This window comes from Mustela nigripes, chromosome 13 (assembly GCF_022355385.1).
Source record: "Mustela nigripes isolate SB6536 chromosome 13, MUSNIG.SB6536, whole genome shotgun sequence".
Taxonomy (NCBI): Eukaryota; Metazoa; Chordata; class Mammalia; order Carnivora; family Mustelidae; genus Mustela; species Mustela nigripes.
Window position 1 is genome coordinate 145,338,281 of NC_081569.1, and position 26,810 is coordinate 145,365,090.

General features: G+C 40.9%; 2 protein-coding genes across 2 annotated transcripts; both read left to right on the forward strand.

Annotated features, from left to right (window-relative positions):
* Positions 1 to 685: 685 nt before the first annotated feature.
* Positions 686 to 3,961, forward strand: LOC131999491 (disintegrin and metalloproteinase domain-containing protein 21-like). The gene is made up of 2 exons (XM_059372177.1): positions 686 to 817; positions 1,709 to 3,961. The coding sequence occupies exons 1-2, from the start codon at positions 686 to 688 to the stop codon at positions 3,959 to 3,961; spliced, it is 2,385 nt and encodes a 794-aa protein (XP_059228160.1).
* Positions 3,962 to 14,735: 10,774 nt separating this feature from the next.
* On the forward strand, positions 14,736 to 16,991 carry LOC131999492 (disintegrin and metalloproteinase domain-containing protein 21-like). Its single transcript, XM_059372178.1, has one exon. It carries the CDS (start codon positions 14,736 to 14,738, stop codon positions 16,989 to 16,991), a length of 2,256 nt encoding a protein of 751 aa, XP_059228161.1.
* The last annotated feature ends 9,819 nt before the right edge of the window (positions 16,992 to 26,810 follow it).

The window sequence follows — 26,810 nt, forward strand, 5'->3', positions numbered from 1 at the left end:
GCACTGTCTCTTACAAAAAGGTGACGACGATGACCTCGGCAAGGCCACTCCCAATGTGGCTGCTCTGGACAAGGCTGCTCCCCAGACAGGGCCACTGCCCAGACAAGGCCTGCTCTGGTGAGGCCACTCCCCAGATAGGGGCTGCTCCAGCGAGGCTGATTCCTGGGGCCACGGCTCGGGGCGGTGGGGCCTTTGGTGGGTCTCAGGCCTCTGACCACTCTGACAGCTGTGACTAGAGCTCTGTCAGCTCTGACAGCTCTGACAAGTGCTCTGTCAGCTCTGACAGCTCTTACAAGTGCTCTGACGGCTCTGACGGCTCTTTCAAGACCTCTGACAGCTCTCCCAGCTCTGACGACTCTCCTACTCCTCCGATGACTCCTCTACTCCTTCAATGACGACTCTTCTCCTCCAACGACTCTTCTACTCCTCCCGACGGCTCTCCTACTCCTCCCACTCCTACTGCCTCCCAAACGAACCTTTATAGGGGTGGTTGAGTCCTGCCCACACACAGGTGGCCAATGGGATTTAAGCTCACCTCAGTGGATATATGCATGCCCCACTGATTGGATGTCTTCAGTTGGCCTGACCTGCCCTTGTATCTAGGCTTTGCAAGTAAGTTCCTCTGGGAGGGGCAGGGTCATTCTAAGTTCACTGCATAGGGTCAATCTAAGTCCCCTGCAACAAAATGGCTCCCCCTGGCCAACCAGACCCTTACAATATGTTGCCAAATCCCAGGGAAGAACCAAAAGAGAGGATTAGTGGGAACAACTCCTGGGTCTCACACGTGATCAGCAGAACCTTCTGTTCTCACCAGCAGGTATGAGAAAAGAAAGAAAAAAAGAAAAAAGTAACATACAACCTGGGGAATATTTTACTCAGTAAGCTCAAAGAAGGTTCAAAGCAAAAACCAAAAGGATCAAAAGACTCAAATTAATGTCAAATCATAGTAAGACACATATTAATACATGTAACATTACAAAACATTACTTTCAATAATTCTAAGGTAAAATTTGCAATGACTACCTCCACATGCCATGGAAGAAGGAACAGTGATATCTATAGTGAATGATGGGGGCTAATCCACAGAAAGTGACCTAGCAGTACCACGAGAGATGGAAATTTTAAAGGAATTTATTGCATTAAAACTTACATTACATATTCAACACAGAGGACATGGGGAGATAAGAGAGGAGAAGAGAGTTGAGGGAAGTTGAATGGGGAGATGAACCATGGACTCTGAAAAACAATCTGAGGGTTTTGAAGGGGTGGGGGTGGGAGGTTGGAGGAGCCTGGTGGTAGGTAATATGGAGGGCACCTATTGTACGGAACACTGGATGTGGTGAAAAAAAAAAAAAAAAAACAAAGAATTCTGTTACACTGAAAAGAAATTAAATTTAAAAAAGTATATTACATATTCAAATATCTAAAGGAAAGATCGAATGTATTGAATATGGGGATGCTACTGGATACAACTCCCTTCCCATATCCATGTAAGTACTCATGAATAGTCCACCCACCTCTCACACATCCACCCCAGCTGAACTGATGTGTAGGCCCACCCACTGCCACACCCTGTGACTGTGACCTCATCTCCACAGGTGGCCCCCAGGTGTGGGGTGGGGGTAGCCTGAAGAAGCCCTCTGTTCTGTCAGATGCTTTAGGCCAGGCCCTCACTGAAGATCTTCTCTTGATCCATTCTCACTGACAGATATCCCTGAGCAGGGCCCTGAGCCTGGCTGTTCAGGTGACCATGAAGGCACTCCTCTTGCTCCTTGCTGTCTGGGCAGGGCTGGCTCCTGTCCAATGTTCTCAAGGCCGTCCATCATGGCGCTACATCTCCTCTGAGGTGGTCATTCCCAGAAAGGAGCTGTACCATGGCAAAGGCGTTCGGATGCCAGGCTGGCTGTCCTACAGCCTGCATTTTGGGGACAAGAGACACATTATCCACATGCGGCGCAAGAAACTGTTTTGGTCCAGACATCTGATGATGATGACTCAGGATGACCAAGGAGCCCTGCAGATGGACTACCCCTTCATCCCTCCAGACTGTTACTACCTCGGCTACCTGGAGGAGATTCCTCTTTCCATGGTCACCGTGGACACATGCTATGGGGGTCTTGAAGGTATCTTGAAGATGGATGACCTTGCTTATGAAATCAAACCCCTCAGCAATTCACAAAGGTTTGAGCACATTGTTTCTCAGATAGTGACAGATACAAATGTGATGGGACCTACCTATCAACTGGGACATAAGGAGATTATGGACCCCCTTTACTCTCAAGCAAATTCCAGTGTTGTCCCCAGGATCTCTAGTAAGATGTATTCATCCCATAATGGAAATATGAAAGGACTTGCCCTAAGTTCCAACTCAATGTATACTGTGTTCAACAACATGTCAAAATGTGCCCAATTCCTGATAAAGATATGTAGTTTAATTGACACATTCCTTCAAGGTATTGATATTAATTACTATATTGGATCCATTATTATTTATAACCAGAGAGATCCAGTTTTCATGAATAATTATAACGCGCACTTTAGTCCATATGTTAGACACTATCAGTTTGCTGTGTACAGATTTATTATACCACATTCATCTATAATTGTGATTAAAGATGGGCCAAATGATCTTAATTATGAACCTGCAATATATGGTATATGCAATAATCGAAACCTTGTCATGCTTGGTTACCTGGGCAGACACCTTTTAATATTGTCAATTGCAGGAGCACAAAAGGTGGCAAGAAATTTAGGTCTATATTATGATGAGAGTACTTGTACTTGCCAGAGAAGGTCCCTGTGCATTATGCACAGAAAACCTTCTCTGACAGATTCCTTCAGTAACTGTTCCTATACGCACGTACAGCACATAGTGGGTGGTGGGAAAGGTGAGTGTCTATTCAGCACCCGATTGTTATATTTAAATAAAAGCTTGACTCATGATCGTTGTGGAAACCGCATAGTGGATCAAGGTGAGGAGTGTGACTGTGGCTCCTTCAAACAGTGTTACAACAACCCCTGCTGTACGAATGCTTGTAGGTTCACCAGTGGCAGCAAATGCAATACAGGCAGGTGCTGTACAAACTGCACCTATTCCCCTCCTGGGACACTCTGCAGACCAATCCAAAATATATGTGATCTTCCCGAGTACTGCCGTGGGAAGTCCTTGGCATGTCCTGATGATTTCTATATGCAAGATGGAACCCCATGCACGGAAGTGGGCTACTGCTATCTTGGAAATTGCACTGACCGCACTGTGCACTGCCAAGAAATCTTTGGCAAAAATGCTGTGAAAGGTTCAGATGCCTGCTATATCATAAATAGAAGAGGCAATAGATACGGACACTGCAGTAGAAAAGAAGAGTTAATGAAACATAAGGCCTGTGCCATCGAAGACATTTATTGTGGAAGGTTGCAATGTGGTAATGTCACTCACCTCCCCCACTTGCAAGAACATGTGGGATTCCATCAGTCTCTAATCTCAGGGTTCTGGTGTTTTGGGCTGGACTCACATCGCTCCACAGGAGCAAATGATGTTGGTCACGTGAGAACAGGTACCCCCTGTGATCGTGAAAAGATCTGTATAGATGGCTCCTGCATTGCCAGGGATGTTCAGCTGAATTATGACTGTTTACCTGAGAAATGCAGTCACAGGGGGATTTGCAACAATAACAAGAACTGTCATTGTCACATAGGCTGGGATCCTCCACACTGCATTGACAGAGGTGCTGGGGGGAGCACAGACAGTGGACCCCCGCCACGTAAAATGCGGTCAGTCAGGCAAAGTAATGAATCTCTGATATATCTGAGAGTGGTCTTTGGTCGCATTTATGCCTTGATAGCTGTATTTCTGTTTGGCGTCGCCACAAATGTAAGAACAATCAAGACAGTTAAAGTTGTGGAAGAGAAAGCTGATGAAGTCAGTCCTGATATCAGCCTCCAGACCTCTGAACAACAATAGGTAATCTGCAGGAGCATAAGTGAAACTACAGTGAGGAGGTGGCTGATGTTAGGAGAGGGCTGCAGGAGACATAGTGTTACCAACACATATCACCTGACTTTCACAGCAAGTCTGTGACAGATGATTGACAAGCACTCTGAAATAAATTGTGAAAAGTGCACATTCTGGGTTCTTGATGTTTTTTGTAAGACAATAAGAGCCCACATTGATCCCAAGACACTGCCCAGTGTCCAGTTTACCTGAATCAGCAGCTGGGGTGAAGTCCCTGGGTGCAGAATTAAGGGAAGTTGCAACAGGCTCCTGCAGGGAAAAGTCATTACATTTTTACAAAAGGGTGCTCATTACCAGCGAGGATTTTCTCATTGTCCAGGTAATCTCTCCTGGACATCTCAGCGTGATGGAGGGCTACTTGACACCCATGCTGTCTGTCCCATACTGGGGTGGCTATGGGCAGGAAGGGTGACTCAGGTGTGATCCCAACTAGTGCAAGTTGCACCACCCTGGAGAGTAATTTTCTGGGTACAAGACCTAGTGCAAGCTATCCCATCCTGGATATAATATTTCTAAGTAATGAACACTGAGACCATGATCCTGAATGTTGCATCCTATGAAATCAATCAGAAAGGTAAGCAGAAGTTCCAATTAATGACTCTGGAATCCAGAGAGAACCCTAGGAAGATCATCCCTCACTTCCTTCTTAGTCTACATTCCAGGAAGCTGAGCAGTGACAGCAGCTGTACAGGTGTGGTAAAAAAAAAAAAAAAAAATCAACTTGTTCTGAACTGCTGCCTGGACATGGGACACAGAGTCCCAGGAACACTCACTGCTCATCATCCTTACATAATGCCCTGCCTGGAATTCCATCTCTGTTTCACCCAGGAATCTTTCAAAATAACCACAAAGAGATAGGCCTGTGAAATATTAGGAACTTCAGATGCATCCACCCCTATATAGTTAGGTGCTTGCTACCTCCCTGGCGACCTAGGATGAGACCATCCATTCCCTGGTTAATCATGTCCCCTTTTTTTCTGGTACTGGTTCATCATAAATTCTGGGACTCCGCTTCCATTGCAGGGTGTACTGAAACCTCACTTTTAGTCAAAATCTATATGTGGGTCTCATTCACCCAAAGTGGAAGCTCAGAAGCTGAGGTAGCCACCTGTTTTGTTTTTATTATTTGTTAAATTTAATTTTTTTTTAATTTCTTTTCAGTGTTCCAGAATTCATTGTTTATGCACCAAACCCAGTGTGCCATGCAATACGTGCCCTCCTTAATACCCACCACGAGGCTCACCCAACTTCCCAACCCCTACTGTCCAAAATCCTCAGTTTGTTTATCAGAGTCCACAGTCACTCATGGTTTGTCTCCCCCTCAAATTTCCCCCAACTCCCTTCTCCTTTCCAGCTCCCCATGTTCTCTGTGTTATTTCTTATGCTCCACAGAGGAGTGAAACCATATAATAATTGACTCTCTCTGCTTGACTTATTTCACTCAGCACAATCTCCTCCAGTCCTGTCCATGTTGCTACAAAAGTTGGGTATCCATCCTTTCTGATGGAGGCACAATACTCCATAGTGTATATGGACCACATCTTCCTTATCCATTCATCTGTTGAAGGGCATCTTGGTTCTTTCTACAGTTTGTCTATTGTGGCCATTGCTGCTATGAACATTGGGGTGAATAAGGCCTTTCTTTTCACTGCATCTGTATCTTTGGGGTAAATACCCAGTAGTGCAATTGCAGGGTCATAGGGAAGCTTTATTTTTAATTTCTTTATGAATCACCACATGTTTTCCAAAGTGGCTGCAACAACTTGCATTCCCACCAACAGTGTAAGAGGGTTCCCCTTTATCCACATCCTCTCCAACACACATTTTTTAGAGTCTTGTTAATTTTAGCCATTCAACTGGTGTGAAGTGGTATCCCAATGTGGTTTTAATTTGAATCTCCCTGATGGCTAGTGATGAGGAACATTTTTTTCATGTGTCTGATAGCCATTTGTATGTCTTATTTGAGAAGTGTCAATTCATGTATTCTGCCCATTGTTTGAAATAATTATCTATTTTGTGTGTCTTGAGTTTGAGGAGTTCTTAATAGATCTTGGATATAAGCCCTTTGTCTGTAGTGTCATTTTCGAATATCTGCTCCCATTCTGTGGGTTGCCTCTTTGTTTTGTTGACTGTTTCCTTTGTTGTGGAGAAGCTTTCGATCTTGATGAAGTCTTAAAGGTTCATTTTTGCTTTTGTTTGTTTTGCCTTTGGAGACATGTCCTGAAAGAAGATGCTGTGGCCTACTTTGACTAGGTTACTGCCTGTGTTCTACTCTAGGATTCTGATGGATTCCTGCCTCATGTTGAGGTCTTTTATCCATTTCAAGTTTATCTTTGTATATTGTGTAAGAGAATGGTCAAGGTTCATTCTTCTACCCATTGCTGTCCAATTTTCCCAGCACCATTTATTGAAGAGACTGTCTTTTTTCCACTGTATATTTTTTCCTGTTTTGTTGAAGATTAGTTGACTATAAAACTTGAGGGTCCATATCTGGGCTTTCTACTCTATTCCACTTGTCTATGTGTCTTTTTTTGTGGCAGTACCATGTTGTCTTGGTGATCACAGCTTTTTAATTGTTAGTGCCAATTTAATGTTGAAATTTGTTTAAATATTAGGGCCTGCTTAGCTAGAACGACTCCATATTGCCTAGGAAACCATATTGTTGTTCACATCCATGGACTTCATTCTGAAAATAAACGCCCCAGTAGTTCCTGGTGTCAGTTCTGGGTATCAATTCCAGGAATAAACACCTTAACAATAGAAGCCACGTACCTTGAGGTCTGTGGTTATGCCCTAAAAAACCAGCCTGTGAGATTGGGGTGGGGTCGCTCTCTTTGGAGGCAGCCCTGGCTGGTCAGTCTGATTTCTAATGCTTGGCAAAGAATAAAGCTTTGCATAACTTTCACTTTGTCTCTGTCTTGTTCCTTTGATAATGGACCCCAATAGTAATAAAGCTTGACCCCAATTTTGTTTTTCTTTTTCAACATTTCCTTAGCAATTTGGGGTCTCTTCTGGTTCCATACAAATTTTAGGATTGTTTGTTCCAGCTCTTTGAAAAATGCCAGTGGAATATTGATCAGAATTACATTGAAAGTATAGATTCCGAGAGGGGGACAAGATGGTGGGGAAATAGGAAGAGGCACCTTTTCAAACTGTACCCTAAAGTGAGCTGATTACCTACCAAAAAACTACGATCACCCATGAAATTAGACTGAGATCAGAATTATACACGTCTGGATCTCTACAGGGGCAGAAGATGCCAGTGGGCAGGTAAAATGGAGTGGGAACATTGGACTGATATCAGACGATAAAAAAAAAAAAAGGAGAGGGAGACACAAGAGGTGACTGACTGGAAAGTAATATCCCTAATATGAGAGTGCCCTGCATCTGGGGACCAGCATTAACTTGGAGACTGGTTGAAAGCACTCCAAAAGAGCAAAAGATTTGGTGGGGGGGATTGTGGGAATCAGGGCATCTAGGGACAGGGGCTTAATTCCTTAGACCCAGGACAGCCTCCCCTGTATCTGAGCCAGAGAAAGTGCGGTGGAGAAACCAGGTCTTGGTCCCTGAGCTGCCAGCGTGCCCAAGATTGTGTGGGGTCTGGCTCCTGTGACGGGCTGGTAGCAACGCCAGAGGGCAGACCGGGGAGCCCTTCCACTTTATGCCAACTCCCTTCTCCTCTATAACACCCCTTTACTTCCATGATATTCGTTATGCTCCACAAATAAGTGAAACCATATGATAATTGCCTCTCTCGGCTTGACTTATTTCACTCAACATAATCTCTTCCAGTCCCGTCCATGTTGCTACAAAAGTTGGGTATTCATCCTTTCTGATGGAGGAATAATACGCTATAGTGTATATGAACCACATCTTTTTTTTTTAAGATTTTATTTATTTATTTGACAGAGAGAGAGATCACAAGTAGGCAGAGAGGCAGGCAGAGAGAGAGAGAGAGAGGAGGAAGCAGGCTCCCTGCTGAGCAGAGAGCCCGATGCAGGACTCGATTTCAGGACCCTGAGATCATGACCTGAGCCGAAGGCAGCGGCTTAACCCACTGAGTCACCCAGCGCCCTGGACCACATCTTCTTATCCATTCGTCGGTTGAAGGGCACCTTGGTTCTTTCCACAGTTTGGCGACCATGGCCATTGCTGCTATAAACATTGGGGTACAGATGGCCCTTCTTTTCACTACATCTGTATCTTTGGGGTAAATACCCAGGAGAGCAATGGCAGGGTCATAGGGAAGTTCTATTTGTAATTTCTTGAGAAATCTCCACACTGTTCTCCAAAGAGCCTGCACCAACTTGCATTCCCACCAACAATGGAAGACGGTTCCCCTTTCTCCACATCCTCTCCAACACATGTTGTTTCCTGTTTTGTTACTTTTGGCCATTCTAACTGGTGTAAGGTGATATCTCAATGTGGCTTTAATTTGAATCTCCCTGAGGGCTAATGAGGATGAACATTTTTTCATGTGTCTGATAGCCATTTGTATGTCTTGATTGGAGAAGTGTCTGTTCATATCTTCTGCCCATTTTTTGATATGTTTACCTGTTTCGTGTGTGTTGAGTTTGAGGAGTTCATTATAGATCCTGAATATCAACCTTTTGTCTTTGCCTTTGCTGTCACTTGCAAATATCTTCTCCCATTCCGTGGCTTGCCTCTTTTTTTTTTTTTTTTTTTTTTTTTTTTTTTTTTACTGTTTCATTTGCTGTGCAGAAGCTTTTGATTTTGATGAAGTCCCAAAAGTTTATTTTCGCTTTTGTTTCCTTTGCCTTTGGAGACATATCTTGAAAGAAGTTGCTGTGGCTGATATCGAAGAGATTACTGCCTATGTTCTCCTCTGAGATTCTGATGGATACCTGTCTCACGTTGAAGTCTTTTATCTATTTTGAGTTTATCTTTCTGTATGGTGTAAGAGAATGGTCAAGTTTCATTCTTCTAGTTATAGCTGTCCAGTTTTCCCAGCACCTTTTATTTAAGAGACTTTCTTTTTTCCACTGTATATTTTTTCCTGTTTTGTTGAAGATTAATTGACCATATAGTTGAGGGTCCATATCTGGGCTCTCTACTCTGTTACACTGGTCTATGTGTCTGTTTTTATGCCAGGACCATACTGTTTGGTGATCACAGCTTTGTAATAAAGCTTGAAATCACGTAACGTGATGCCCCCAGATTTATTTTTGTTTTTCAAAATTTCCTTAGCCATTCCATACAAATTTTTGGATTATTTGCTCCAGCTCTTGAAGAATACCAGTGGAATTTTGATCAGAATGGCATTAAAAGTATAGATTGCTCTAGGAAGTATAGACATTTTAACAATGTTTATTCTTCCAATCCAAGAGCATGGAGCGGTCTTCCATCTTTTTGCATCTTCTTCAATTTCCTTCATGAGTGTTCTGTAGTTCCTCGAATACAGATCCTTTACCTCTTTGGTTAGGTTTATTCCCAGGTATCTTATGGTTCTTGGTGCTATAGTAAATGGAATCGATTCTCTAATTTCCCTTTCTGTATTTTCATTATTAGTGTATAAGAAGAAGAAAAATTCCAGACTCTCCTTATAAAACCAGCATTACCTTGACCTTATCCCCAAACTAGGTAAAAGGAGAATTTCAGACCAATATCCCTGATGAATATGGATGCCAAGATTCTCAGCAAGATCCTAGCTAATAGGATCCAACAGTATATTAAAAAGATTATCCTCCACTACAGGTGGGATTTACCCGGGAGTGCAAGGATCATTCAATTTTCGCAAATCAATGTGGTAGAACAAATCAATAAGAGAAGAGAGTAGAACCACATGGTCCTCTCAATTGATGCAGAAAAAAAGCATTTGACAAGATGCAGCATCCATTCCTGATCAAAACACTTCAAAGTATAGGGTAGAGGGAACACCCTCAACTTCATAAAATCTATCTATGAAAAGCCCAGTGCAAAGGTCATCCTCAAGGGGAAAAGCTTATACCCTTTCCTTTGATATCAGGAATATGACAAGAATGCCCACTCTCACTACTCCTGTTCAACACTGCATTAGAAGTCCTAGCAACAGCAATCAGACAACAAAGATAAATAAAAGGTATTGAAATTGTCAATGAAGAAGTCAAACTCTCTGTCTTCGCAGATGACATGATACTTTATATGGAATTAATATTCAAAAGACTCCACCCCAAAACCATGGGATCTCTTACAGGAATTAATTAATGTGGCAGGATATAAAATCAAGGGACAGAAATCAGTTGCTTTCTTACACAATAATAATGAAAATACAGAAAAGGAAATTAGAGAATCAATTCCATTTCCAAAGCATCAAGAATCATAAGATACCTGGGAATAAACCTAAGCAAATAGGTAAAGGATCTGTACTCAAGGAACTACAGAACACTCATGAAAGAAATTGAAGAAGACACAAAAAGATGGGAAACCATTCCATACTCATGGATCGGGAGAATAAACATAGTTAAAATATCTATACTGCTTAAAGCAACCTGTATGTTCAATGCCATTCCAATCAAAATTCCACCAGAAGTTTTCAATAAGCTGGTGGAAACAATCCTAAAATTTGCATGGAACCAGAAGATACACTGGAATGCTAAGAAAATGTTGAAAAACAAAACTGGGGGCATCCATTGCCTAATTTCAAGCTTTACTACAAAGCTGTGATCCCCAAGACAGCTTGGTACTGACAAAAAAACAGACACATAGACCAGTGGAATAGAGTAGAGAGCCCAGTATGGACCCTCATCTCTATGGTCAAATAATCTTCAACAAGGCAGGAAAATATATACAGTGGAAAAACGACAGTCTTCAATAAATGGTACTTGGAAAATTGGACAGCTACATGTAGCAGAATGAAACTTGACCATTCTCTTACACCATACACAAACATAAACTCTAAATGGATGAAGGACCTCAATGTGAGGCAGGAATCCATGAGAATCCTAGAGAATAACATAGCAGTAACCTCTTCGACATTGGCTACAGTAACTTCTTTCAAGATATGTCTCCAAAGACAATGGAAACAAAAGTGAAAATGAACTTTTGGGACTTCATCAAGATTAAAAGCTCTGCACAGCAAAGGAAAGAGTCAACAAAACAACGAGGCAACCCACAAAATGGGAGGAGATATTCACAATTGAGAATACAGACAAAATAAGATCTATAAAGAACTTCTCAGACTCAACACATGCAAAACAGATAATCATGTCAAAAAAATGGGCAGAAGACACGAACAGCCACTTCTCCAATGAAGACATACAAATGGCTAACAGACAGATGAATAAAATGTTCATCATCACTAGCCATCAGGGAGATTCAAATCAGAACCACATTGAGATCCCACCTTCCACCAGTTAGAATGACATATATATATATATATATATATATAATTTTATTTATTTATTTGACAGAGAGAGAGAGAGAGATCACAAGTAGGCAGAGAGAGATAGAGATAGATAGATAGAGAGAGAGAGAGAGAGAGAAAGAAGCACCTCCCTGCTCAGCAGAGAGCCCCATGCAGGGCTTGATCCCAAGACCCCGAGATCCTGACCTGGGCTGAAGACAGAGGCTTAACTCACTGAGTCATTGAAGGATCCAGAATGGCCAAAATTAACAAGACAGTAAAAAAAAAAATGTGTTGGAGAGGATTTGGGGAAAGGGGAACCCTTTTACACTGCTGGAAGGAAAGCAAATTTGTGCAGCCACATTGGAAAAAAAAATGTGGAGTTTTCATAAGAAAATAAAAATAGAGCTTCCCTATGACTCTGCCTTTGCACTACTGGGTATTTACCCCAATGGTACAGATGTAGTGAAAAGAAGGGCCATCTGTACCCCAATGTTCATAACACAGTCATCAAATTGTGGAAAGAACAAAGATGCCCTTCAATGGACAAATGGGGAAGAAGATGTTGTCTATATACACTATGGAGTATTATGCCTCCATCAGGAAGGATGAATACCCAAGTTTTGTATCAATATAGATGGGCCTAGAGATTTTGCTTAGTGAAATAAGTCAAGCAGAGAGAACCAGTTTACCATATGGTTTTGCTTATTTGTTGACCACAAGGAATAACATGGAAAACATGATAAAATGGAGAGGAGAAGTGAGTTGGGGGAAGTTGGAGGGAGAAAGGAACCATGAAAGACTGTGGACTCTGAGAAACAAACTGAGGGTTTTGGAGGGGAGGGATTTGGGCCATTGGGTGAGCCCGGCTGTGGATATTATGCAGGGCATGTATTGAATGGAGCACTGGGTGTGGTGCATAAACAGTGAATTCTTCAACACCCTAAAGAAGTTTTTAAAAATAAATAAATAAGTAAATAGATAAATAAATAATGAATAAATATGAATTTAAAATATTAGAAATGAGCAGAAGTCACAAAGAAAATCTTTAAAAAAATAAAAGAAAAATAAGTATAAAAGTATCTATACCACCCAAGAAATATATACTCAACACAATACTGATCAAAATATCAACAAAAAAGAGGGGAGACAAACCATGAGATACTGTGGACTCTGAGAAACATACTGAAGGTTTTGGAGGGGAGGGGATGGGACATTGGGTGATCCGGTTGGTGGGTACTAAGAATGGGAAATATTGCATGGATCACTGGTGTGGTGCATAAACAATGAATCTTGGAACACTGAAAAAGTAAAATAAAATTAAACAAAATATATCAACCACAATTATCACAGAGTGGAAGCAAACAATTCTACAACTTGCATGGGATGACAAAAGATCCCAAAAAGCCAAAGTAATCCTGAAAAATAAAAGCAAACCTTGATACCTCAGGATTCTGGATTTAAAGGCATATTACACATATCTGATCATCAAGACCATATTTTACTGGCACAGAAAGAGATGTATAGATCAGTGGAACAGGAATAAATACGCAGGTTGGACCCACAACCCTGTTGCCAATGAATCTTCAACAAATCAACAAAGAACATCCAATGGAAGGAAGACAGTCTCGTCAACACATGGGTTTGGTGAAACTAGACAGCCACATTCTGAAGAATAAAGCCAGACCACTTTTCTTTTTTACACAATACACAAAAATAGATTAAAACTGGTTGAAATACCTTAATGTGACACAAGAAACCATCAAAATCCTAGTTGAGACCGCAAACTAATCTACTTCATATAATCCATACAAATTCTTACTGGATTTATCTCCTGAGGCAAAGAAAACAAAAGCAAAAATAAACTTTTGGGACTTCAATTTGTATATGTATATATGTGTGTGTGTGTCTGTGTGTGTCTGTGTGTATAGAGAGAGAGAAAAAAAACCCAACTACTTCTGTGCAGCAAATTAAATAATGAACAAAATTAAAAGGCAAACTCTGGAATATGAGAAGATACTTACACATTTCATATCTGATAAAGGGCTCATATCAAAAATATCTAAGTAGCTTGTAAATTTTTTCCACATTTTTAGTAGAGAGCATGTCAGTGGAGCTCAGCATACAGTCATGAGAGAAGCAGATTCTTGTCTTTCACATTTGTATTGTGCTAAGATCTCACTACACATGAGAGCTATCCTCTTAACAAAATTTTAATTGTGTAGCACAGTATTGTTCTTTTGCAGGTGCAGGGTTTTGGAGGACATATCTAGAACTTAGTTATCTAGCATAACATAAAATCATACCTCTGAGATATTGGCAACTCACCATTGGCCCTCCCACTAACCCCTGGAAACTGTCATTCGTCTCTCTGAATTCAAATTAACCTGTCCATTGTTGGAAAGGCCAATATTAAAGAGATGAGTTTTGACTGGAAAGGGATGTGAATTTTATTCAGAAAGCTAGCCACATTGGCAAAAGGCACACTCTTTTTCAAAGGCTGACACTGAAATTTCTGCCTGAAACAAGAGATTTTAAAGGGGGGTTTGAATACTTGATTAAAGAAGGGAGTGCAATGGTTGGCAACATTTCTTATTCACGCCCGAGCTGTATGATGCCAACTACAAAAGTAACCTCACCCCCTCTGTTCTCTGGCTGAGAAAGGATCCACACATGCTGCCAAAGTCCAGGAAAGAACCAAAATAGAGGATTAGTGTGAACAAATCTTGGGTCTCACATGTGGTCACCAATACATTCTGTTTTCACTGCTGTGAGAAAAAAAAAAATAACATACAAACTTGTAACTCATCTATCATTACACGGAGTACTGGGGAATATATTACTCAGTAAGCCCAAAGGAAACTAAAAGGTTCAAATGACTTGCCAATAAATGGTAAACCAGGATAAGACAGGTAACACTGCAAAACCATTTTCATCAATATCTTTAATGTAAAATTTGCAATGTCCACCTCTGCATGTCAAGGAAGTAGGAACAGTGATATCTATAGTGAATTATGGGGGTAATCCACAGAAAGTGGACCCAGAAATACCACAGGAGATGGAAACAGTAAAGGAGTTTATTACATTATTACTGTATATCATGTATTCAAGTATCTGGAGGAAAGATTGTATGTGTTGAATCTGGAGAAGCCTGAGTCCAACACATTTCTCATATCTATGTGAGCACCCATCTCTCACACATCCACACAGCTGAACATGTGTGCAGGCCCACCCACTGCCACACCCTGTGACTGTGACCTCATTCCCACAGATGGCCTCCAGGTGTGGGTTGCTGGTATCCTGAAGCAGTCCTCTGTTCTGTCAGATGCTCTAGATGTGGCCCTCACTGAGGATCTTCCCTTGATCCATTCTCACTGACAGATGTTCCTGAGAAGGGCCCTGGGGCTGGCAGAGGACGAGGTCATCATGAGGACGTTCTTCTTACTGCTTGCTGTCTGGGCAGGGCTGGCTCCTGTCCAATGTTCTCAAGGCCGTCCATCATGGCGCTACATGTCCTCTGAGGTGGTCATTCCCAGGAAGGAGATGCACCATGGCAAAGACGTTCAGATGCCAGGCTGGCTGTCCTACAGCCTGCGATTTGGGGGCAAGAGGCACGTTATCCACATGCGGCGCAAGAAACTGTTTTGGTCCAGACAACTGCTGATGATGACTCAGGACGACCAAGGAGCCTTGCAGATGGATTATCCCTTCATCCCTCCAGACTGTTACTACCTCGGCTACCTGGAGGAGATTCCCCTTTCCATGATCACCATGGACACATGCTATGGGGGTCTTGAAGGTATCATCAAGTTGGATGACCTCGCCTATGAAATCAAACCCCTCAGCAATTCCCAAAGGTTTGAACACATTGTTTCTCAGATAGTGGCAGACACCAAATCAGTGGGATTTACCTATAAACTTGGACATCAGGAGGTTAGGGATCCCCTATTCTCTCAAGAAAATTACAGTGTTGTCCCCAGGATCTCTAGTAAGATGTATTCATCCCATCATGGAAATATCAAAGCACTTGCTCTCAGTTCCAACTCAATGTATACTGTGTTCAACAATGTGTCAAAATGTGCCCAATTCCTCATAAGGGTATTTAGTTTAGTTGACACATTTTTTCAAGGTATTGATGTAGCTTTTTATATTTCATCCATGATCATTTATGATCAGCGAGATCCAGCTTCCATGGGTGATTATCATGTGACAACAAATCCATATTTTCAGCATTATCACAAGTATGTGTTTCCAAGTCTTCAACCACATTCATCCATAATGTTGATAAAAGAGGGGCCACAGGATCATAATTATGAGCCTGTTGCATATGGTATATGCCGCTATCGAAATCTCATCATGATTGGTTACTTTGGCAGACCGTATTTATTTTTGTCTATCATAGCAACACAAAAGGTGGGAAGAAGTGCTGGTATGTACTATGATGATTTATACTGTTCTTGCCAGAGAAGATCCACTTGCATTATGTACATATCACCTGGTCTGACAGATTCCTTCAGTAACTGTTCCTATACACACATTCAGCACATAGTGGGTGGTGGTGTACTTGAGTGCATGTACAGAACCCAAAATGAGTATTTCAATAAAAGCCTGACTCACAATCGTTGTGGAAATCATGTAGTGGATCAAGGTGAAGAGTGTGACTGTGGCTCCTTCAAACAGTGTTACAGCAACCCCTGCTGTACGAATGCTTGTTCATTCACCAGTGGCAGCAAATGCAATACAGGCAGGTGCTGTACAAACTGCACCTATTCCCCTCCTGGGACACTCTGCAGACCAATCCAAAATATATGTGATCTTCCCGAGTACTGCCGTGGGAAATCCTTGGCATGCCCTGATGATTTCTATATGCAAGATGGAACCCCATGCACGGAAGTGGGCTACTGCTATCTTGGAAATTGCACTGACCCCACTGTGCACTGCCAAGAAATCTTTGGTAAAAATGCTGTGAAAGGTGAAAAATCCTGCTATGACATAAATAGAAGAGGAGATAGATATGGACACTGCAGGAGAGTAGCTGAACAAAAGAAGAGTACTCCCTGTGCCCTTGAAGACATTTATTGTGGAAGGCTGCAGTGTGGCAATGTCACACACCTCCCACGCTTGCAAGAGCACGTGGGATTCCATCAGTCTCTAATCTCAGGATTCTGGTGTTTTGGGCTGGACTCACATCGCTCCACAGGAACAAATGATGTTGGTCATGTGAGACCAGGTACACCCTGTGGTCCTGGAAAGATCTGTAGCAATACCTACTGCAATGGCAGTGCAGCTCAGCTGAATTATGACTGTTTACCTGAGAAATGCAGTCACAGGGGGATTTGCAACAATAACAAGAACTGTCATTGTCACATAGGCTGGGATCCTCCACACTGCATTGACAGAGGTGCTGGGGGGAGCACAGACAGTGGACCCCCACCACGTAAAATGCGGTCAGTCAGGCAAAATGCTGAATCTCTGGTGTATCTGAGAGTGGTCTTTGGTCGCATTTATGCCTTAATAGCTGTGTTCCTGTTTGGTGTCGCCACAAATGTAAAAACAATCAGGACAGTTAGAGTTAAGGAAGAGAAAGCTGATGAAGCCAACCCTGGACTTAGACCCCAGACCCCCAAACAACAGTAGGCAACCCACAGGGACATGAGTGAAACTCTACAGTTAGGAAGTCGCAAAGCTGACATCCACATTTCCAGGGATCTGTAAAAGACAGAGTGTTACCAACACATGTCACCCGACTTTCACACTGTGTCTGTGACCAGCACTCTGAAATAAACTGTGAAAAGCACATGTTATGGCTTCTTTATATTTTTGTAAGACTGTAGGAGCCCACACTGATCCCAAGACACTGTCCAGGTAACTGAGTCAGCAACTGGGACTTGAGCTGAGGTCTTGTGGTGAAGAATTAAGAGAAGTTGTCACAGGCTTCTGCAGGAGAAAATTCATGACATTTCTCCAAAGCAATGATCTTGAGCACTGAGGATTTTCTCATTGTCTAGGTAATCTCTCCTCCGCAGTCCCAAGGAGAGTTCAGGGCAATGGAGGGCTATTCCCCAGCCATATTGCCTGTCCCACACACTGGGGTGCCTTTGGGAAGTAGGGGAGCGTGTCTGGTGTGTGATCCTACCCAGTACAAGCTATCACACCCTGGAGAGCATGTTCCTGAATATGGAAAACAGAGAACATGATCCTGAACATTGCTTCCCATAAAATCAATCATAAAAATAGGTAGAAGATCTCATTGATGACTCTGGTATCCAGAGAGAATACTAGGAAGATCATCCCTCACTTCTCTCTTAGTCTGTATTCCAGGGAGCTGAGCAGGGACAGTAGGTAAGCATGTGTGGTAAGAAAATCAACTTGTTCTGGGTTGCTTCCTGGGCATGGGACATAGAGTCTCAAGAACACTGTCCCACAACACACTTTTTGTTTTTTAATTTATTTTTTTCAGCATAACAGTATTGTTTTTTGCACCACACCCGGTGCTCCATGCAATCCATGCACTCTCTAATATCCACCACCTGGTTCCCCCAATCTCCCACCTCCCACCCATTCAAAATGCTCAAATTGTTTTTCGGAGTTCATAGTCTCTCATGGTTCACCTCCCCTTCCAATTACCCAGAACTCCCCTCTCCTCTCTAAGTCCCCATGTCCTCCACGCTATGTGTTATGCTCCAAAAATAAGTGAAAGCATATGATAATTGACTCTCTCTGCTTGATTTATTTCACTCATAATGATCTCTTCTAGTCTCAACCATGTTGCTACAAAAGTTGGGTATTCATCCTTTCTGATGGAGGCATAATACTCCATAGTGTTTATGGAACACATCTACCTTATCCAGTCATCCGTTGAAGGGAATCTTGGTTCTTTCCACAGTTTGGCGACCGTGGCCATTGCTGCTATAAACATTGGGGTACCGATGACCCTTTGTTTCACTACATCTGTATTGTAGGGGTAAATACCAAGTAGTGCAATGGCAGGGTCATAGGTAAGTTCAATTTTTAATATCTTGAGGAATCTCCACACTGTTCTCCAAAGTGGCTGCACCAACTTACACTCTCACCAACAGTGTAAGAGGTTTCCCCTTTCTTTACATCCTCTCCAACACATGTTGGTTCCTGTCTTGCCAAATGTGGCCATTCTAAATGGTGCAAGATGGAACCTCAAAGTGGTTTTAATTTGCACCTCCCTGATGGCTAGTGATGATGAACATTTTTTCATGTATCTGATAGCCATTTCTATGTCTTAATTGGAGAAGTGTCTGTTCATATCTTCTGCCCATTTTATTTTTATATGATTGTCTGTTTTGTGTGTGTTGAGTTTGAGGAGTTCTTTATAGATCCTGCATATCAACCTTTTGTCTGTACTGTCATTTGCAAATATCTTCTCCCATTCCGTGGGTTGCCTCTTTGTTTTGTTGACTGTTTCCTTTGCTGTGCAGAAGCTTTTGATGCTGAGGAAGTCCTAAAAGTTCATCTTCGCTTTTGTTTCCTTTGCCTTTGGAGACATATCTTGAAAGAATTTACTGTGGCTGATATCAAAGAGGTTACTGCCTATATTCTCCTCGAGGATTGTGATGGATTCCTGTCACACATTGAGGTCTTCTACCCATTTTGAGTTTATCTTTGTGTACGGTGTAAGAGAATGATCGAGTTTTATTCTTCAACATATAGCTGTCCAGTTTTCCAAGCACCATTTATTGAAGAGACTGTCTTTTATCCACTGTATATCTTTTCCTGTTTTGTCAAAGATTATTTGACCATAGATATTAGGGTCCGTATCTGGGCTCACTACTCTGTTCCACTGCTCTGTGTCTCTGTTTTAATGCCAGTACTATGCTATCCTGGTGATCATAGCTTTGTAGTAAAGCTTGAAATCAGGTAACGTGATGTCCCCAGCTTTATTTTTGTTTTTCAACATTTCCTTCGTGATTCAGAGTCTCTTCTGATACCATACAAATTTTTGGATTATTTGCTCCAGCTCTTTGAAAAATACCGGTGGAATTTTGATCCGAATGGCATTAAAAGTAGAGATTGCTCTAGGCAGTATAGACATTTTAACGATGTTTATTCTTCCGATCCAAGAGCATGGAATGGTCTTTCATCTTTTTGAGTCTTCTTCAATTTCTTTCATGAGTGTTCTGTAGTTCCTCGAATACAGATCCTTTACCTATTTGGTTAGGTTTAGTACCAGATATCTTGAGGTTCTTGGTGCTATAGTAAATGGAATTGATTCTCTAATTTCCCTTTCTGTATTTTCATTGTTAGTGTATAAGCAAGCAACTGATTTCTGTACATTGACTTTGTATCCTGCCACATTGCTGAATTGATGTATGCGTTCTAGTAGTTTGGGGGTGGAGTCTTTTGTGTTTTCCATATAAAGAATAATGTCATCTGCGAAGAGAGAGTGTTTGACTTTGTCATTGCCAAATTGGATACATTTTATTTCTCTTTGTTGTCTGATTGCTGTTGCTAGGACTTCTAATACTATGTTGAACAAGAGTGGTGAGAGTGGGCATCCTTGTCATGTTCCTGATCTCAACGGGAAGGCTGCAAGCTTTTTCCATTGAGGATGATATTTGCTGTGGGTCTTTCATAGATAGACTTGATGAAGTTCAGGAATGTTCCCTCTATCCCTATACTTTGAAGCATTTTAATCAGGAACAGATGCTGGATTTTGTCAAATGCTTTTTCTGCATTGATTGAGAAGACCATGTGGTTCGTCTCTCTTCTCCTATTGATTTGTTCTATCACATACATTGATTTGCGAATGTTGAACCATCCTTTTAGCCCAGGGGGAATTCCACCTGGTCATGGTGGATAAAAAATAAATTACAAAACAAAACCAAAAACAAAAACAAAATCAAAACATAACAAAACAAGAAGAACAAAAACAAAACAAAACAAAACAAAACAAACAAACAAACAAACAAAAAACAATAAAACAATCCTCCAGAAGACAAAACCTGAAAAACTGGTTTCAACAGAGCCCAGAACCTTGAAAGGGGGCAGGACAACACAACCCAAGCAAGACTGACTGGAAAACAGTATGCCAGGCCTCTACTCCAGAAGGCAAGCCAAAAGAACAAAAGGACAACCACCACAGGGTCCCCAGAAAACTGTTTAAAAGCCAAAAATCAGGAGAAAACAATAGATTAAGTTCATGGTATTGCCCTAAAACCTGTATTTTTTATAGCTACAACTTCGTTGTTTTGTTTTGTTTTTATTCATTCTCAGGCTTCTTATTCTTTTAATTTCCTAAACCTATTGAACATTAGAACCAGAGGTTTAATACAATATATTCCATAACCACCTTTTAACTTGAACTTTTTCATACATGCACCTGTATTTTTATTTTTCTTTCTTTTTTACTTAAAAAAATACATTAAGATATAGGCTTCAAAGTAATCCTTTTTCCCTATTCAATACTACCCTGGTATATAAGTCAGTTTTAATCTCCCTTTATCTCTGGAACATTGAGTTCTTTAACAAAGATAACCAGATCTACCCAGGAAGAACCAAAATAACCTTCCTCACGCACATTAAAATTTACAACTACCCTTCCACCTTTTTCTTCTGTTAATGCTTCCGTGTATTTGTTTTTGTTCTGATATTATATAAATTTTATTCTTGGGGTTCATTTTGGCTGGGTTCTTCTTTTTTATTCCTTGCCATTTAATTTTGTCAGTCTATGTCCATTTCTATTTGTATAGACAGCATGAGGAGGGGTCCTGTCGTTTTATCCAGTCTGCCCTCTGTGCCATTTTATGGGAACATTTATGCCATTCACATTGAGACTGACTATTGAAAGATACATTTTTATTGACATCAAGTTGCCTGTGAAGTCCTTGTTTCTAGAGGTTTTCCCTGTAAATTTCTGTTCTGTGTCACTCTTGGGTTCTTTCTCCTTTTGTAGAACTCCTATGAATATTTCTTGTAGTGTTGGCTTAGTAGTCGCATACTCTTTTAAACCTTAACATTCTTGGAAGCTCTTTATCTCTCCATCCATTTTGAATGTAACCTTGCTGGATAAAGTATTCTTGGCTGCACATTCTTCTCATTTAGTGCCCCGAGTATGTCTTGCCAGCCCTTTCTGGCTTGCCAGGTTTCTGTGGACAGGTCTGGTGTTATTCTGTTGGTCCTTCCTCTGTATGTAAGGAATCTCTTCCCCCTTGATTCCCTCAGAAACTCTTGTCTAAAATTATGGTTCCTAAGTTTCACAATAAAGTGTCTCGAGGCCTTTTTAGATTCGTTGATCTTGGTGGTTACCCTTTCTGCTTCTAGGACATGAATGGCTGTTCCAGTCCCCAGACTAGGGAAACTTTCAACCAGAATTTGATCAATGATATCTTCCAGTCTTCTCTCTTTCTCCATCCCCTGAGGAATCCCAATGATTCTGACGTTGGAAAGCTCCATGGCATCATTCGTTTCCCTAATTGTGTTTTCAGGGCTTCTAAGCTGTTTGTTTCTGGCTTCCTCCTGATCCTTTTTGCCTATCAGTTTGTCCTCTAGATCACTAACTCTTATCTTCTGCCTCAGTTACCCTAGCTGTTAGACTATTTAGATTAGATTGGATCGCACTGAAAACATTTTTAACTTCTGCCAGATCAGCTCTCACTTCTGCCTTTAAAGATTCTATGTTGTCAACAATGGTTTCCTCCACCCTAGCCATTACCTGGATAACTGCTACCCTGATCTCCCTTTCTGTCATAATGTTTATGGCCATACCCAATAGTTCTGATGGAGAGGGCACAATCTCTGAATTTTTCCCCTGTTGGGTGTTCTTCCTCCTAGTCATTTTAGTGTGAAGTGGATGATTGGATTAGAGCTGAATATATCAACCACATTCCAGGTAAAGTGCACCATAGGAGCAATTGGAAATCACCACCAAAAAGAAAGAAAAAGAGAGAGAGAGAGAGAGAGAGGGAGGGAGAAAATAGAAAACCTCACCAAAATGAGCCCCAAACGTAAGATTCATAAGGTATATAAACAAAATAGGACAAAAAGATCCACAAAAGTAAATAACAAGAAAAAAAAAAAAGAACTCCAAGAATAAGATTTATTTAATACCAGAACCAGAACAAATACACAGAAACACTAACAGATGGGAAGGATGGGAAGGTGGTTATACATCCTCAATATAGGCAAGAAAGTTACTCTGGTTCTTCCTGGGTATATCTTGATATCTTTGTTAAAGACTCAACATTCCATATATAAAGGGAGATTAAAACTGGTTTATATATAGGGGTAGTATTCAATAGGGAAAAAAGGATTTCCTTGAGATTTAAATATATGTATATTTAAAAAGACAAAGAATAATAGAAAAAGAAAAACGCGGGTGTATGTATGAAAAAAAGTTCAAGTTAATAGGTTATAATGGAATATGTTGTATTAAACGTGTAGTTGTAATGGTAAATTGATCAAAAATTTTTTTTAAATATCCTTAGATTGAATTAAAAAAAAAAAAACTTGTGTCTAAGAAATATACAGGTTTTAGGGCAATACTCTGAGCTTAATATATTGTTTTCCCTGATGTAGGGGTTTTACAGTTTTATGGAGACCCTGTGGTAGTTGTCCTGTCATTTTTTCAGCTTGCCTTCTGGGGGAGGGACCTGCTTCATTGTTTTCTTTTAGTCTTGCGTGGGTTGAGTCGTCCTTGCCCTGTCAAGGAGCTGTGCTATATTTAAAGTAAGTTTTCCAGATTTTTGTTCTCTGGAGGGTTTTGTGCTTTTGTGGCTTTTTCTTTTCTTTTTTTTTTATGCATTCTTATGTGTTTTTTTTTTCTTTTTCTTTTATTTTTTTTAAATTTAATTTTATTTCTTTAGTCTTCCAAGATTCTCCAAATATGCACCAAACCCAGTGTTCCATGCAGTATGTGTCCTCCTTAATAGCTACCACCAGGATCACCTAACACCCCAACCCACTCCCCTCCCAAACCCTCAGTTTGTTCCTCTGAGGCCACAGTCTCTCATGGTTCATCACCCTCTCCACTTTCTGCCTACTCACTTTTCCTCCCCTTCTCCCAGTATCCTCCCTGTTATTCCTTATATTACACAAGTAAATGAAAGCAAATGATAATTGGCTCTGTACTTGACTTATTTCACTCAGAATAATCTCTTCCAGTCCTGTGCATGTTTGGGTATTAATTTTTACTGAAGCAGGCATAATACTCCATAGGATATATGGACCATAACTTCTTTATCCATTCGTATTTTGAAGGGCATCTTGGCTCTTTCCACAGTTTGGCGACTGTGGTCTTTGCTGTTATAAAAACTGATGTACAGATGTCCCTGCTTTTCACTGCATCTGTATCTTTGTCATAAATACCCAGTAGTGCAATTGCAGGGTCAGAGGGAAGTTCTATTTTAAGTTTCTTTAGGAATATCCCCACTGTTCTCCAAAGTGGCTGCACCAACTTGCATTCCCAAAAACAGTGTGAGAGGGTTCCCCTTTCTCCACATCCTCTCTCACACATGTTGATCCCTGTCTTGGTAATTTTGGCCATACTGCCTGGTATAAGGTGGTATCTCAATGTGGTTTTGATTTGAATCTCCCTGATGGCTAGTGATGATGAATATATTTTCATGTGCCTGATAGACATTTGTAGGTCTTCTTTGAAGAATTGTCTGTCCTGGTCTTATGCCCCATCTTTTGGCATGATTATCTGCTTTGTGTGTGTTGGTTTTAGGAGTTCATTATAGATCCTGGATATCAGCCCTTTGTACTGTCATTTGCGAATATCTTCTCCCATGCCCTGTGTTGCCTCATTGAGTTGAGTATTTCCTTTGCTGCACAGAATCTTTTGATATTTATGAAGTCCCAAATGTTCATTTTCACTTGTGTTTCCTTAGTCTTTGGAGATATGTCTTGAAAGAAGTTGCTGTGGCTGATGTCAATGAAGTTATTGCCTATGTTCTTAAGATTTTGATAAATTCTCACATCACATTGAGGTCTTTAACTACTTTGATTTTATCTTTGTGAATGATGTCAGAGAAACGTCAAGGTACCTTCTTCCATACATAGCTGTCTAATTTTCACAGCAGCGTTTATTGAAGAAATTGTCTTTTTTCCGCTATATTTTTTTTTCTATTTTCTTTTCGAGGATTATTTGACCATAGAGTTCTGGGCTCTCTACTATTTTCCACTGACATATGTGCCTGTTTTTATGCCAGTACCATGCTGTCTTGGTGATCACAACTTTATAGTAATGCTTGAAGTCAGGAAACATGAGGCTCTCCAGGGTTGTTTCCTGTTTCAACCTTTTTTCAGCAATTCAGGATCTCTTCTGGTTCCATAGAAATTTTAGGATTGTTTGCTCTAGTACTTTGAAAAATGCCAGTGGAATGGGATGGTACTGAAAGTATATATATATATATATATATATATATATATATAATTTGGTCTTCCTCAATTCCTTTCATGAATGTTCTGTAGCTCCTGCATACAGATCCTCTACCTCTTTGGCTAGGTTTATTCAAAACTCGGAAATCAATCAATGTGATAGAACAAATAATTAAAAGAAGAGAGAAGAACCACATAGTCCCCTCAATTGATGCAGAAAAAAAAAGAAAAAAAAGACAAAATACAGTACCTGATTGAAATTTTACAAAGTATAGGGATAGTGGTTAAATTCACCAACTTCACAAAATTTATGTAGGAAAAACCCAAAGCAAATATTATTCTCAATGGGGAGAAGCTGAGGGTCTTCCTTTTGAGATCAGGAACATGAAAAGGATGTCCACTCCCACCACTCTTTTTCAACATGGTACTCGAAGTCCTAGCAAAAGCAATCACACAACAAAAAGAAAATAAAGGTATTCAAATTGGCAAGGAAGTCAAACTCTCCATGTTCACAGATGACATGATACTTTATATGGAAAATCAACAAGATTCCACCCCCAAACTACTAGAATTCATACAGCAATTCAATAATGTGGCAGGATACAAAATCAGTGCACAGAAATCAGTTGCTTTCTTATACACTAACAATGAAAGTATAGAAAAGGAAATTAGAGGATCAATTCCACTTACTATTGCACAAAGAACCATAAGATGCCTGGGAATAAAGACTACAGATAGAGGACTGATATTCAAGGTCTATAAAGAACTCCTCAAACCAACACACAAAAGCAGATAATCGTGTCAAGAAATGGGCAGAAGATATGAACAGACATTTCTCCAAAGAAGACATACAAATGTTTATCAGACACGTGAAAAAATGTTCATCATCATGAGCCACCAGGGAGATTTAAATTAAAACCACATTGAGATACAACCTTACACCAGTTAGAATGGCCAAAATTAACAAGACAGAAAACAACGTGTGTTGGAGAGGATATGGAGAAAGGGGAACCCTCTTCCACTGTTGTTGGGATTGCAGGTTGGTGCAGCTGCTTTGGAAAAAAGTGTGGAGATTCCTTAAGAAATTGAAAATAGAGCTTTCCTATGACCCTGCAATTGTGCTAGTGTATATTTATCCCAAAGATAAAGATGTAGTGAAAGGAAGGGTATCTGCCCCCAGTGTTCATAACAGCAATGACCACAGTTGCCAAACTGTGGAAAGAGCCAAGAAGACCTTTAATGGATGAATGGATAGACGGACGAATGGATAAAGAAGATATGCTCTCTATATACAATAGAGTGTTATGCCTCCTTCAGACAAAATGAATACCCAACTCTTGTTTCAATATGGAAAGGCCTGGAGGAGATTATGCTGAGTGAAATAAGTCAAGCAGAGAGAGTCAATTATCATTTGGCTTCACTTACTTGTGGAGAATAAGGAAAAACAGGAAGGACATCAGAAGAAGGAAAGGAAAAGTGAATCAGGAGAGAGTGGAGGGGTGTGATGAACCATTAGAGACTATAGACTCTGAGAAACAAACTGAGTGTTTTGGAGGGGATGGGGTGGTGGTTTAGGTGAACCTGGTGGTGGGTATTAAGGAGGGGACATATTGCATGGATCACTGTGTGTGGTGCATAAACAATGAATCTTGGAACAATGAAGACAGGAAAGAACATGTGTTGGAGGGGATGTGGAGAAAGGGGAACTCTCTTCAGCTGTTGGTGGGAATGCAAGTTGGTGCAGCCTCTTTGGAGAACAGTGTGGAGAATCCTCAATAAATTCAAAATAGAACTTCCCTATGACCTCGCCATTGCACGACTGGGTATTTACCCCAAAGATACAGATGTAGTGAAAAGAAGGACCATCTGTACCTCTGATGTTTTTAGTAGCACTGGCCATGGTCGCAAAACTGTGGAAAGAAACAAGATGCCCTTCAACAGATGAATGGGGATAAGGAAGATGTGGTCCATGTACACTATGGAGTATTATGCCTCCATAAGAAAGGACAAATACCCAACTTTTGTAGCAACATGGATGGGACTGGAAAAGATTATGCTGAGTGAAATAAGTCAGGTAGAGAGAGTCAATTATCATATGGTTTCACT